Source organism: Ctenopharyngodon idella, chromosome 7 (genome assembly GCF_019924925.1).
Source record: "Ctenopharyngodon idella isolate HZGC_01 chromosome 7, HZGC01, whole genome shotgun sequence".
Classification (NCBI taxonomy): domain Eukaryota; kingdom Metazoa; phylum Chordata; class Actinopteri; order Cypriniformes; family Xenocyprididae; genus Ctenopharyngodon; species Ctenopharyngodon idella.
The window spans coordinates 44114688-44127949 of NC_067226.1; the positions used below are offsets into that span (position 1 = coordinate 44114688).

Sequence of the window (13262 nt, forward strand, 5' to 3'; positions counted from 1 at the left end):
GTGTTCTTTACGCATTAGATATGTCAAATGCTCATCAGAATCTACGCATGCACTGGAGCTAGAGAAATGTTTCTTAGGGCAGAAATGTTGGAAGGTATACATGAAACATGACAATGAATTATAATGTATAAATTCTGTTAAGAATTATTTTGAGCAAAGTCAAAGACATGTAATTTAGACACAATTTATATCGATAGACTGCAGAGATCTTCAAACACAGTTAATAAGGTATTCAAATTCATAGGCACACTTGATGGTATATATAACCACATACATATAGTCACGTAAAGCTTGTATCAATTTTTTGTATCATCACAAAATGTTAAGTATTATCACCCAGCTCTAATCTGCTAAATGTGACTAAAAGGCATTAAGATATTATGAATGTTAACATGACTGTCTGTGAAGCTGCTTTGAAACAATGTGTATTATGAAAAGTGCTATACAAATAAATTTGACTTGACTTGACGGTGAGTGTTAATGTCTTACCAGCTGTAACCAAATGTTGGTTGTAAGTACTTGATTCTTCTCATCCTGTAGTAGATAAACAAATATGCACTTTTATAAACAACTAAAACAAGTTTTAAAATCATATTTTACATAGTCTTAACTTTTAAGACACAAGAGTCGAGTACACTTTAGCATACATTTTACCGAAATAATATACTTCAAAAGTGCGAACTGGATGTAATGTTTACAGACACTTAGTTGCATGTTAACTGCAATTAAATGAAAATGTATTATAGTTTGAATTTTAAATGCTTTAAAGGGTTAGTTCACCAAAAAAAAAAAAAAAAAAAAAAAATCATTAGTCATTAATTAGAACCACAGAACCACTGATTCAAAACAAAAGATTCGTAAAGCCTTGAAGCTTCATGAAGCAGTGTTTTGAAATCGCCCATCACTAGATATTGTTGAATAAAGTCCTTATTTTGTTTTTTTGGTGCACAAAAAGTATTCTCGTCGCTTCATAACATTAAGGTTGAACCACAGTAGTCACATGAACTGTTTTAAATATGTCTTTAGTAGCTTTCTGGGAGTTTGAAAGTGTAAATTAACTTGATTTCAATGCAGGCCTCACTGAGCCATTGGATTTTATCAAAAATATCTTAATTTGTGTTCAAAAGATGAACTACATGAGGGTGAGTAATTAATGACAGAATTTTCATTTTTGGGTGAACTAACCCTTTAATATTTTGTAAATAAAGTGTTTTTTTTGTTTGTTTGTTTTTTTGCACAAAGCACTCATGTCACTTCATAAAACTGAGGTTAAACCACTGGAGTCACATGGAGTACTTTAATGATGTCTTTCTGGGGCTTGAAAGTGGTAGTTTTGTAGCTGTCAGTGGAGGGACAGAAATCACTCAATTTCATTAAAAATATCTTCATTTGTGCTCCGAAGATGAATGAAGGTCTTGTGGGTTTGGAACGACATGAGAGTGAGTAATTAATGACAGAATTTTCATTTTTATCTGAACTAAATCTTTAAGTTATCTGACCAATCAAACAGATTGACAGATATTAAAATCAGCTGAAATGATAGGCCTCAGTCAGGGTAGCGCCATATTAAATTTTTGACAGAAATAAAAAACAAGCTGTGAGGGATGAAAATACAGTGTGTTCAATGGATTGTACTGTTGTTTAAGAACATGCCAGTTGTTCAGCTGATGAAACATATTTCCAAAAAACTTTCAGTATTGACAAAAACTCCATGAAAGAGTTTTGAAAATTACATGATCTAGGACCTTTATCCAGTGCATGCCATTGTCTATCCCTCACAGCCTCGTTTTCATCCGCGTAAAATTCAACATGGCATTAGGGAAGTGTTCTGAAAAGATCAACATTATAAGTCCCAGGTTTCGTGAACAAGACTCATGATATGGTGTAACCTGCTGACAGAACAAATTTACTAAGATTATCCTAAAGCATCATTCATGGTCATATGAACAATGGGAATGTTCAGTGTCTCATCTCTTATTATTGAATGAATAAACTTACCACATCCATAATCTGCATGAGACTGAAGGTGAAATAAACAGTGAGTGATTGTGTGTCATTAAACACAGGTCTCTCCAGCGGGTTATAGTCTTTCATCAGGTCTCTGTAGAGTCTCCTCTGATGCTCTCCCTGAAGTGACACTGCCAGAGAATGAACAATGTGTCACGGTTGCAGTTTCACCTTCACTGCTAAATGCTTTCAGAAGAGGTTTGCAGCGTGAAGTGAATGAGATATTCAAGAGAATGCTTGCACATCAGCACAGGCAGCTGCTCCAGCTCATTTGGAGGTACGCGTATTGATCTGAAACTCTCATCAAAGCTTTTCTGCTGGGTTTCAGTGATTAAATCTCCAGCAGGAACTCTGACTGATTAGACTCAAGCACTTCCTGTATTTTTGTTTTACATTTGCCAGATTTGGACAGCGAACAGCATTGTGCTCTTTCCAGAGAACTTTGATATACCTCATCAAGATATTATGTTAAAGATGATTAACCCTCTGGTGCTGTTTGTAAATTTTACAGGTTTTTTTTACGTTTTGAATTTTTTTTTAACTTGGTAAAGATTTTGGCACTTGGTGTGTGAACACAAAAGAAAGAAAATCGTAGACATGATTCGAAAAGGTTAAATGGTCCTGAAAAAAATAGTCACACTTGTATTGTTCGTGTTCAAAAATGACGCCATTGGAAATGAATGGGAGACTAATTTCAGCTATTGGAAACGTTTGGTACTGCACCCAAACAAAATCTTACCGAAAGCTCATTTTTTGAGATATCAACCTCAAATTTGGAAATTTATGGCTTTGATTTCCTCACAGTTTGAGAGTAAAATGTGTTTTTGAAAATATATATATATTTCATATAAAATCTGAAAATGGTATTTTTGTGCATTTTTCATAACAATAAATGTAATTTTTTTAAATTTTAGACTTTTTTAAAGTTCACTTTTTAAAACTTTTTTCACTTCAGCAGTAATCTGCCAAGTGTTTTCTTTAAAAAGAGACCAAACTTAAGTCTGTGCTCCATACTTTTCTTAAACTGTCAAGATTTATGACAGTTTAAGCTGGAAATTTCATTTTCAGGTCCATGCTCAAAAAGTGAATAAATGGATTATAACTACTGCATAAATATAATGTAGTATCATAGAATCCACTAAAATACAAAATATTAATTAAAAAACATAACACTTAAATATAGTACAATCATTTCATTGAAATAAAAAAAATATATCTGTCATTTTTGACCGACACATGAACAGAAGTACTTTTTCTAAACTAGCTTTCTAAACTCTAGCTTCTTTCCCAAAGTTCAATCACCGTCATCTCTCATCTAGCTGTACAATAAATGGGATCTTTCTCCCAGTGTAATTCCCTTAAGATCACATCCATTCATAATCTAATTCCACCGAGGACATCCTCTAGATTACGTCAGGCTTTTTCTTTATTCCAAGATGCACTTTTTATTCATGAGTGTCAAAGAAAGAAATGAGAGAGCTGGACTCGCTGGCCAGTATCAGAGACACTATATTGTGCACAAAGACAAAGCATCCAGTGTAACCACATATTCAGGGGCACTAATGGAAGTGCACTCAAAGACTTTCTGAAAAACTAATTAGTGGTAACAGAACGAGACCCTAAATAAGCCACAGCAATTAGAAAAATTAAGATAAACTGACTTAAAGCCACGTTATATACGGCACACATAAACTTGCAAATGAACTGCCAACATAAAGCCACGACCTTACATTTGATCAGACCCAGTGAATATATTTTCCTCACCTATTAACCCTTATTGCCATTCTGGCCTGTATCCTCGTATGGTAACACTTTAGTATAGGGAACATGTATTCACTATGAACTACGACTTTTCCCTCAATAAACTCCTAATTTACTGCTTATTACTAGTTAGTAAGGTAGTTGTTAAGTTTAGGTATTGGGTATGATTAAGAATGTAGAATAAGGTCATGCAGAATGAGGCATTAATATGTGCTTAACAAGTACTAATAAACAGCCAATATTCTAGTAATATGCATGCTAATAGTTAAAAGACCCTAAAATAAAGTGTTACCCCTCGTATAAACAAGCCTCAAACCAAAACATCAAATTTATTTGACGTCACAGTAGCAGCTGAAATATTGTAATCCAAATCCAGCAGACATGCAACACTGTAATCTTACAAGTAAGCAGGAACTATTATTGAACATTTTGACTTCAATAGAGCCAATAACTGCACAAAGCTCACAGGTATTGTATAATCAAATGTCCATTAGGTTTCTTACCACTCCATAGGCAGGCTGTGGTAGTAAAATAAAGAGTATATTCCCAAATTCCCATGTTCCTATAAAAATACATTTGCAGAAATGATTAGCTCTATGTGATGTAGGTTTTTGTAGGTTTGTGGTAAAGAGTCTCTCTCGGCATCCCACAGGCAGAAGTGAGTACAGTCTCTTGCAGCATCATCAACAAAAGGGCACTATATGCTCCGCCCCCTCCAGCATACATTATTACAGTCTCTCTCTCCCTCAGTTCATCTTGTCTCATTCTAATAATAAAAAATAAATAAATAAATAAACAAATACAATTTAAATAGTCAAATAGAAATTAAAATAAACAATAATGATGATATTATATGATAATTTTCAAAGCAACTGCAATGCCATACATGAGGTTTCCATTGTGCTTTCACTTCCCACAGCACCCGGTGCTGCATGATTTGGGTGGGAGATGTAAGACTTGGCAAATGCCTCGCTGCACCGAACAACCAGCCTGATAGATTCAGCTCTGCAACTTGCTGCTCAGCACATTGAGAATAGACTTTTAACAGAATATCTTAAAGGTGCACTCTGTGATTTTTTTTTCTTTTTGCTCATTAAAAAAAAGCAAAAACTTTAAACAAATAAATTAATAGCAGTTTTGAAAAATCTGTTTTTCATTGAGCGGGTTGTCTCATGCATTGAAAAAAATGTGTTGGATTTAGACGATTAAATCATGTACATTAGTTAATTTAAATGGTTTAAATCCCAAAATATTGTACATTAAACATGGCCAAAAATATGATCGCAGTATTTTTTTCCCATATCATACAATATCGATATTTATCGTGATATTAATTTACCTACCATTAATGGGGAAGGAAATGCCCTCCACATATTTGTTAGACCTTGAGAATGAATGTAAACATGTAAACTTGTCTGTTCACAATTAAACTCCACAGAGCTGCTACCTTTTAATTTAGGGTCCCATGAAATCTTATTTCCCCTAAATTCTGTGTTTTCCATTTTATTTTTTTGGGATTCTGTGTTTTATGATTTAATACAACTTTATATAAACTTTAATTTAATCAAGATTTTAAAATGTAATTAAATGAAAATGTAACAATTAATTTACAACAAAACATTGCATTTTTTTTGTCAAATAAGATGCTGCACAACAGAACCATATAAATTTTAAACATGGATGAAAAAAATATCTTGGTCATATGATATTTCTTAGAAATATTATTACTATTACTTTGAGAAGCACATTTTAGTATACAGTAGTGATACATTTCTGTCATAATTTCTTGAAGTTAACCAGAACTTTTATTTTGACGGTTTGTTGTGAAGATCTTTCAGTTTTAGTTTCAGTTTCAGTGTGTATTTGACGGTAGTTTTTTCTCAAATGAAACGGTGAAAAGCTTGTGAAGCGACTCTGGAGATGAAGTTAATGTGTTTATGTCTTCGAGACGGCAGACGCTGAAAACACCATAAGCGTCACGTGTGTGAAGACGAAACCGTGCCGTTCATTCACACAGAGGCTGCACCCAAAAACTTAAAAATGCTGCCTTCAGAGGACACATTCCAAGGTAGGAAGGCATCAAGGCACATCTGAATCCAAATTAAGCTTCACTTCCTGTCTCCTGAGATACCTTCATCTGATCGATTTTTGAAGGCAGCATAGATGTATCCTGCGCTGCCTTTGATATCCCACAATCCTATGCGTTCCATTCGGTGACAGTTCAGCTACAAAAAGAAAGATGGCATCTGAAAGTGGCGGTTTCTGGTCAGTTTGTGTGTAAATGTACATTTTTGACCAACGTTTTTCACTTCTGATTTCATTTCTAGAAAAGAAATTACTGCTGTAGTAAATAAATATTTGTTTAGTTCTGACCAAAGCTCGCTCTATTTTGCTGTCACTGCCTCAGAAGTATGTCTGAAATCAGTTTCGTGAGGCGCAAACGCTGCCTGCAGAGTCATTGCTTGTAGGGCAGCATGGCAACAAGTCAGCTTAAAGGATTAGTTCACTTTCAAATGAAATATCCCCAAGCTTTACTCACAATATATTAATAAATATCCTGACGCATCCAAGCTTTATAATCGCAGTGAGCGATACCAACGAGTATGACGCTGAAGAAACTGCCTCCATCCACATCCATCTATCATAAACGTACTCCAGACGGCTCCAGGGAATAATAAAGGCCTTCTGAAGCGAAACGATGCGTTTGTGTAAAAAAATATCCATATTTAACAAGTTATGAAGTAAAATATCTAGCTTCCGCCAGACCGCCTTCTGTATTAAAGTTACGAAATCTTGTTCATCAGAAAGAAGAAAGTCATATACACCTAGGATGGCTTGAGGGTTAGTAAAGCTTGGGGTAATTTTCATTTGAAAGTGAACTAATCCTTTAAGTTTTCGGATGCAGCCAGAGACAGCAGAAATCAGAAATCACTTATTAGCGACATGCACTGACTGGCTGTTGTCGTGTTTATTTCTGCTGTGTGATAGGCTGTTAATCCATATTGAGTAATCCCTAAAGTCCCTAATGGAACCTTAAGCTCTCGCGATCTTCCTCTGAGTCCACACTTTCGTGACGTAACGCCACTTTGACTGTCGGGTAGAAGTCTGCTGGGGAGCTCTTCAGTTTGGGCTCGGCAAAAGTTACCGGTTAGCTTAACGGAAACGTGCACTCGGCAAGTCAGCAAGTGCACATGAAGTGTGCCATTTGGGACAGGGCCAGTGTTGTCAACAGCAAAACTAGTACTTGACTGGTTCACATTCGCCCTAGGAACGGGTGTGTGTGATCAATGCTCTGGTGAGTGTGAGCAGAGTGTTGTGAGAGGGAGAGCCTGGTGTAGCCTGGTGTAGCCACTCCCGAAGGCCAGGGTCCTCGACTTTAGAGTGCAAAATAACAAACTAGTTAACTGGCTGCCTAAGCTAACAAAGAACCAAGAGAGTGTTTAACAGTCTGTAAGGTGCCTGCCAAACAGAGAGAAATTAGATCCCTGTATTAGCACTCCAATGCAATATTCCATGCTCCTACAAAGGCACGGGGGAAATAGAGGCTGTTTTTTTATCTCGTCATGCTTGATCAATTCTCAGCAGATGGACAGATGGCCAAGCTCATTACACACCAAATATCTGCATGAAATCTACGGTCCTGGATTCAATTCTCTGTGATTTCACACCCGAACCCTCTCATATCCCCTTCATCATCACACAGTATGATACACATGTGCTTAGTGTCAGTACCAGTTACAGAGAAACAGAGAAAGTCTGAAGTGTAATCAGAGCATGCAGTCAAATTACTGAACAGAGTGGCAACTGTTTACACATAGTATTAAGATGCATTTTGGTTGATCGGATCACAACTGGACAATGCTAAATACATGTGTAAATGGGGTGTAAAACGTTTTGAGCTTGTCCACTTTCGACCACTTCCAGAGGTAGTCGAAACAGCACAAAAGACTTTGTCGGCTGAAGACCCAAGTTTGGTTTGAAGTTGAAAAATGTACCAAGCACAATGTTCTCTTACCATTCCCGATTTCTAACACACACTCACAGCGTTCGCCGTAGTATTGTGGCTGTCAGAGCAGAAATGAAAGATGATGCTCTCCGTGTTTTTCCGTCGTCTCTGGGCGAGTTCATATGTAAATTGTGCAAGCTTATTTTGTCCATTAGATCAAAAGATCTGAAAAAAAAAAAAAACATGCAATTACTATTACCCACCCATAGACCCTCCCCTCGAAGAAATCAGGACAGAAGTGGTTGAAAGTGGACAAAAGAGACGGATTAAAACACCAAGTGTAAATAGGAATGTGTCTCCCTCGTCTACTTGTGATCCGATCGACCAAGACGCATCCTAATACCAGGTGTAAACAGGGCCTAAAGGTCTTTAAGCAGTGAGGTTCATATCTTACCTTTAAGCATGAGCTTATTCTGGGCCTGAAAGGATCTGTTGACAGTGATATTGAAGATCTGCAGACCTCACAAGCACCTCTAAGCAGTTCTTGCATGTTCAGATAAGAGAAAAATGCACTTTTCAGTTTAAGTTAGTCAAGCTAATTGTATGTGGCTTTGTTGCTATCCAAGATGGTTTACCAGGTACACCTCTCTTGTAGTTTAGTAGATCAGCCATGTAGACAAACCATTAACTACCAGCTAGAAACCATGTCAACAGATTTTAGTCTATAAAGGACTATAAAGGTAAACCTCCTAGATCACACGTGTCAAACTCTGCTCCTGGAGGGCCACTGTCCTGCAGAGTTTAGCTCCAACCAGCTTCAAAAAACCTGCCTGGAAGTTTCTTGGGCTGTATTCGAAAATCGCCCCCCATACCCTCATTCACTATTCCCTACATTACTCCACTAATAGTCCACTTGAAGGAGTGAATGAAAACGAGTAAGTGAATTTGAACACTGAGTGCGTTGGAAGGGCTGCTGCTTTTGCATGGTTTGTGCTTGCTGTTTAATAATGATTTGAAACTTGGCAAACTGGCAGCTCCAGTATTAATGAAAAGATTTATCTTGAAACCTGTCATGGAAACTAGCATGTATAAACCTTATTAAACTATTTAATAATCAATCAAAAAGGAGTGTATACCTGTATGATATTACGCTGTAGCCACATTGGACCAGCAGTTTGGAAAACGGATGGATGGATGATTCAGCTGCTGGCGCCATCTTCTGGTGAGATGGGGGAATTCAGTAGGCACGACCCTCACAGTGCATTATGGGTATTCTCTAGCCATTGAACGTACATCAGTTGTACACTCATTATTGCGGTGCATTATGGGATTAAATGAGTGCACTCGATAACATCCACTAAGGTTTTGGACACCACTACAAATGGCTGTCCCCTCAAATAGTGCCCTATTTAAGGGTATGGGGGGCGATTTCAGACACAGCTTTGTAATCCTGAAGATCTTGATTAGCTAGTGCAGGTGTGTTTAATTAGGGTTGGAGCTAAACTCTGCTGGACAGTGGCCCTCCAGGAACTGGGTTTGACACCCCTGTCCTAGATGATTGTCAGTGTATCCCCACGGGTTATATTCTGAGCCGGTTTCCCAGAAGCGGACACACACATTAGTGAACGAGCAGTCTAATACAATAAAACTTCATTTCCCATCTGATACATTAGCACTGCATCAATGTGAGATATCACCAGCGTACATTCACATCTGCTTCACCACTGACTAAAACACAAGACCACAGCAGGTTATGGTCAGGTGACCATCAAATGTTCTGTTGATTTTTCCTGTGATCTGCTGCAATACGGTCACCACACGAGAGTTTTCAGAAAGCCCAATACCACCAAACAGGATGACATTTCATTTCACAGGGCAGTGGAGGTAATTGCAAAATAAATGATTTTCAGTCATGGAGACTAGATGGCAGGAGAGCAGCAGTGAGATGGACAGTGTAATACGGCTCCTGTCCACAGCGGGATTCACAGCTCAAGTATGGACCAATCATGAGGATGACCGGGAAAGGTGGACGGGCATGAGTCAACAGTCTGTGTGAGGAATTATATTATTATAACTGTCTGCTCAAACTGCTTTTGAGAATTCTCTTAAGAAATTTTAAAGTGTCTTTAAAATCCTCACACTATGAAAAATATTAGTAATTTTAAAACACAAAGGTGTTACTTTGATGTTCTTGTCTTTATGTGCTTCATTGGACAACATATATTACCAGCACTAAAATTACTTCCTGTAACATTTGTAACATCACAGAATTTTTTTTTACAATAAACTTAACTGTTTGTACAGCGCTATGATTACTAAAATAAGTATGATATGATAATATCATGGATTTCAATACATTTGTAGTTAAACTGTATCGTCCTCCCTGGTGTTCCTTCCTTTATGGATTTATTTTACACATTTTTTATTTCTTTTTTTTTTTTGGTTTGATCCATTCCGGTAAAGGGGAAGGGCCTCTGTTTGTTCTTGAATTTGCATACATATAGAAAGACGGCTCACTTCTTTTAGTTATGAATGGGAGAAACTGCAACGCGCAATATGGTAAAGCAATCGCTGATTGATAAAGTAATTGCGTCACTGCAGCTGCCGTTAGAAGCTCCAGTTCCTAAAGAAACCTGAGACTGCACGTTTTTAACGCTATTTGAGCGTAAGAAACAACATGTATGGGACAGGTCATGTCAGATTTTGTTGCTGATTTGAAATATGTTATTTAATTGTTAGTTTGCCAAGCAGTTTTTGAGATTTCAGCATTCCCCCATTCAAACAGATAGGACTTGGTCTTGGATGCCCGAAATAGCTGTCCAGTATTGCAAGCCGTTTTGACTTTTATTCATTCTCAGGATATGAATTCTTGATATCAACAATTCAGTTCTTGATATCAGGAATTGCATTTCCACTAGTAACAACGGCAATTTTTAATTTCAGGAATTACATTTCCACTAGTAACAGTGTTAATTCTTGATATCAGGAATTACATTTCCACTAGTAAAAACTAGAATTCTTGATATCTGTAATTGTATTTTAACTAGTGAAATGTCACCATGGGCTGCCATTCAAATTCAATTGTTGATATCAAGAATGGATTTCTTACTAGAAATTCCAACTTCACATATCAGAAATACAATTCTTACTAGTAAAAAAATAATTCTTGTTATCAATAATGACATTGTTACTAGTAAAAATGTGAATTTTTGCTATCAAGAATTCATTTGGCACTAGTTGAAACGTCAGTTCTTGATATCAGCAATTGAATTGCTACTAGTAAAAATGTTCATTTTTGATATCTGAAAGTGTATTTCTAATATCAATATAATTTCAGATATCTGAAATGGCTTTCTAGTAACAATCACATTCATGATATCAAAAAGTAAAATTGTCACTAGTGACAATCAAATTATTGATATCAAAAATTAACATTGTTACTAGTAGCAATTCAATTGTTGATATCAAGAATAGATATTTGCACTAGTAACAAAGTAATTAATTATATCAAAAATTATGATTTTTACTTGTAAGAATTGTATTTCTGATATGTGAAATTGGAATTTCAACTAGTAAGAAATCAATTCTTGATATCAACAATTGAATTTGAATGGCAGCCTATGGTGACATTTCACTAGTTAAAATACAATTACAGATATCAAGAATTGGAATTGTTGATATCAAGAATTAACATTGTTACTAGTGGGAATGTAATTCCTGATATCAAGAAATGAATTGTTGATATCAAGAATTCATATCCGAATGAATAAAAGTAAAAACGGCTTGCCATAGTCCGGAGGCGTTGCAAATATGACTATATAAAAATTTTAATTGAAAGGGACTTTGCTTAAAGGCACAATATGTAAGATTTTTAGATTAAAATGTCAAAAAACCACTATACCAATTATATATTTTGTTGACTTGTGTACTTACATTCTCCCAAATGTTTCTAACAATGTTTAAAACCAGAGAAATTATCATTTAACCAGGACACGGACCGTGTCATTTTGTCGCCTGTCAGTGTCATTACACTCGATTTCCAGTTTTACTTTCGTGGAATCATGTGTTTTATTAGACAGGTGAGCAACTGTTTGCACACATTTAACAGAAAACAAATTATTGTTATATAGCTCAACACGGTTAGTCTTGTTGTTTGAAAACTTGTTTTCTTGATTTACCCCACGAGTACCATGTTTTTACCATGCCTCAGAGATGACACTATTTTGTCAAGTGGCTAGCAGCATAATCAGAGAGAGCTTTCTCCACCATACAAAATATTTTAAAATTAATTGCATGCAGGGCTGGATGAGAATGAGACTTCTTACCCCTTGGATAACTGCTAGTTTGTAAGAGTAATATTTTAAAAACACTTTATTTTGATAGTCCACTTTAGACATTCTACTAACTATAAGTAACTTTGCAACTAGCAGTCATTAGAGTATTAGTAGACTGTCTGCTTAATATCTGCTGATTTATTTTGATGCTCCTCCAACAGACATTCTACTGACAATAAGTAACTTTACAACTATACATGTCAACTTATTCTACTAACCCGAACACTAACACCTAACCCTAACAGTCTACTAATACTCTAATTAGAGTTGGTTGACATGTACTGTAGTTGCCAATAATTGAGAGGTAACTGACGTAGTTGAAAAGTTATAGTTAGTAGACTGTCTGAAGTGGACTACTGAAATAAAGTCTAACCTAATTTTAACAGCACAGTCTCATCTGGAGTAAATTCAACAATTTTCCATTGAGACATTTCTGAATATTTTGATGATACGAGCACACCCCACCTATGTTTTCATCCATGGAAACACAGAGGGACATGGAAATTATAGTCACTAAGAATCTGACCAGATTATAAGACATTAACTTTAGAAGCTCACTGACTTGTTGGATTGCATTTTTCTTTAGTCCGCACATGATAAAGTACTAATTCGAAGTCTTTAATAAGTAAACCAAAACGCAGGTGATCACAGGAGAATACACAGGAATACAAATTAGCATGAACACACTCAAAGTAAAGACGACATCAAACAATGAACAGAAGGAACTAAGGGCTTAAATACACAGGGGAGATAATCAACAGAACATGAAACAGGTGCAAAACTCAAATCAGTAACCAAAGTAACTAACAATGACAGGGAACACAAGAACAAAACCTGAGGGGCTGTTTACATGACACCATTTTCATAAAAACAGAAAACTTTGAATGTGTTTTAGCCATTCATTTACACGAAAACGCCGTTTTGGGGGCTTAAAAACAAACTTTTGAAAACGGGTTTCAAAGTCCAAGTTTTTGAAGACGATATCGTTATCGTCTCTGTGTAAACTACAAAAATGGCAATTTGTGAAAACAATAATGCCATGTGCATGAGTATTACATGTGCAGTCTATAGGCGTGTAGTGTTTCTTTACAAAGTGACATCGCCAGCTACTGGCCTGGCAGCAGAATACAGCATTTTTAGTCATTTTTGCAGAAAAATCTGTCATTGCTTCATCCCATGATGCAAACATAATTTCTCAACAATAAATCCTATCT

At 36.2% G+C, this 13262-nt stretch overlaps 1 protein-coding gene across 2 annotated transcripts in view; it reads right to left on the reverse strand.

Annotated features, from left to right (window-relative positions):
- chrna7a (cholinergic receptor, nicotinic, alpha 7a (neuronal)) overlaps window positions 1–4741 on the reverse strand; it is a 19722-nt gene extending 14981 nt beyond the window's left edge. For both annotated transcript variants that reach the window (XR_007930976.1, XM_051900854.1), the window contains exons 1-3: window positions 4272–4741; window positions 1999–2138; window positions 490–534 (exon numbers count right to left, since the gene is read on the reverse strand). Coding sequence is in view for 1 of the 2 variants with exons in the window: in XM_051900854.1 (XP_051756814.1) it covers window positions 490–534; window positions 1999–2138; window positions 4272–4344 (258 nt within the window). In the remaining variant the exon portion in view is untranslated. The remainder of the gene's footprint in view (window positions 1–489; window positions 535–1998; window positions 2139–4271) is intronic.
- Window positions 4742–13262: the final 8521 nt, after the last annotated feature.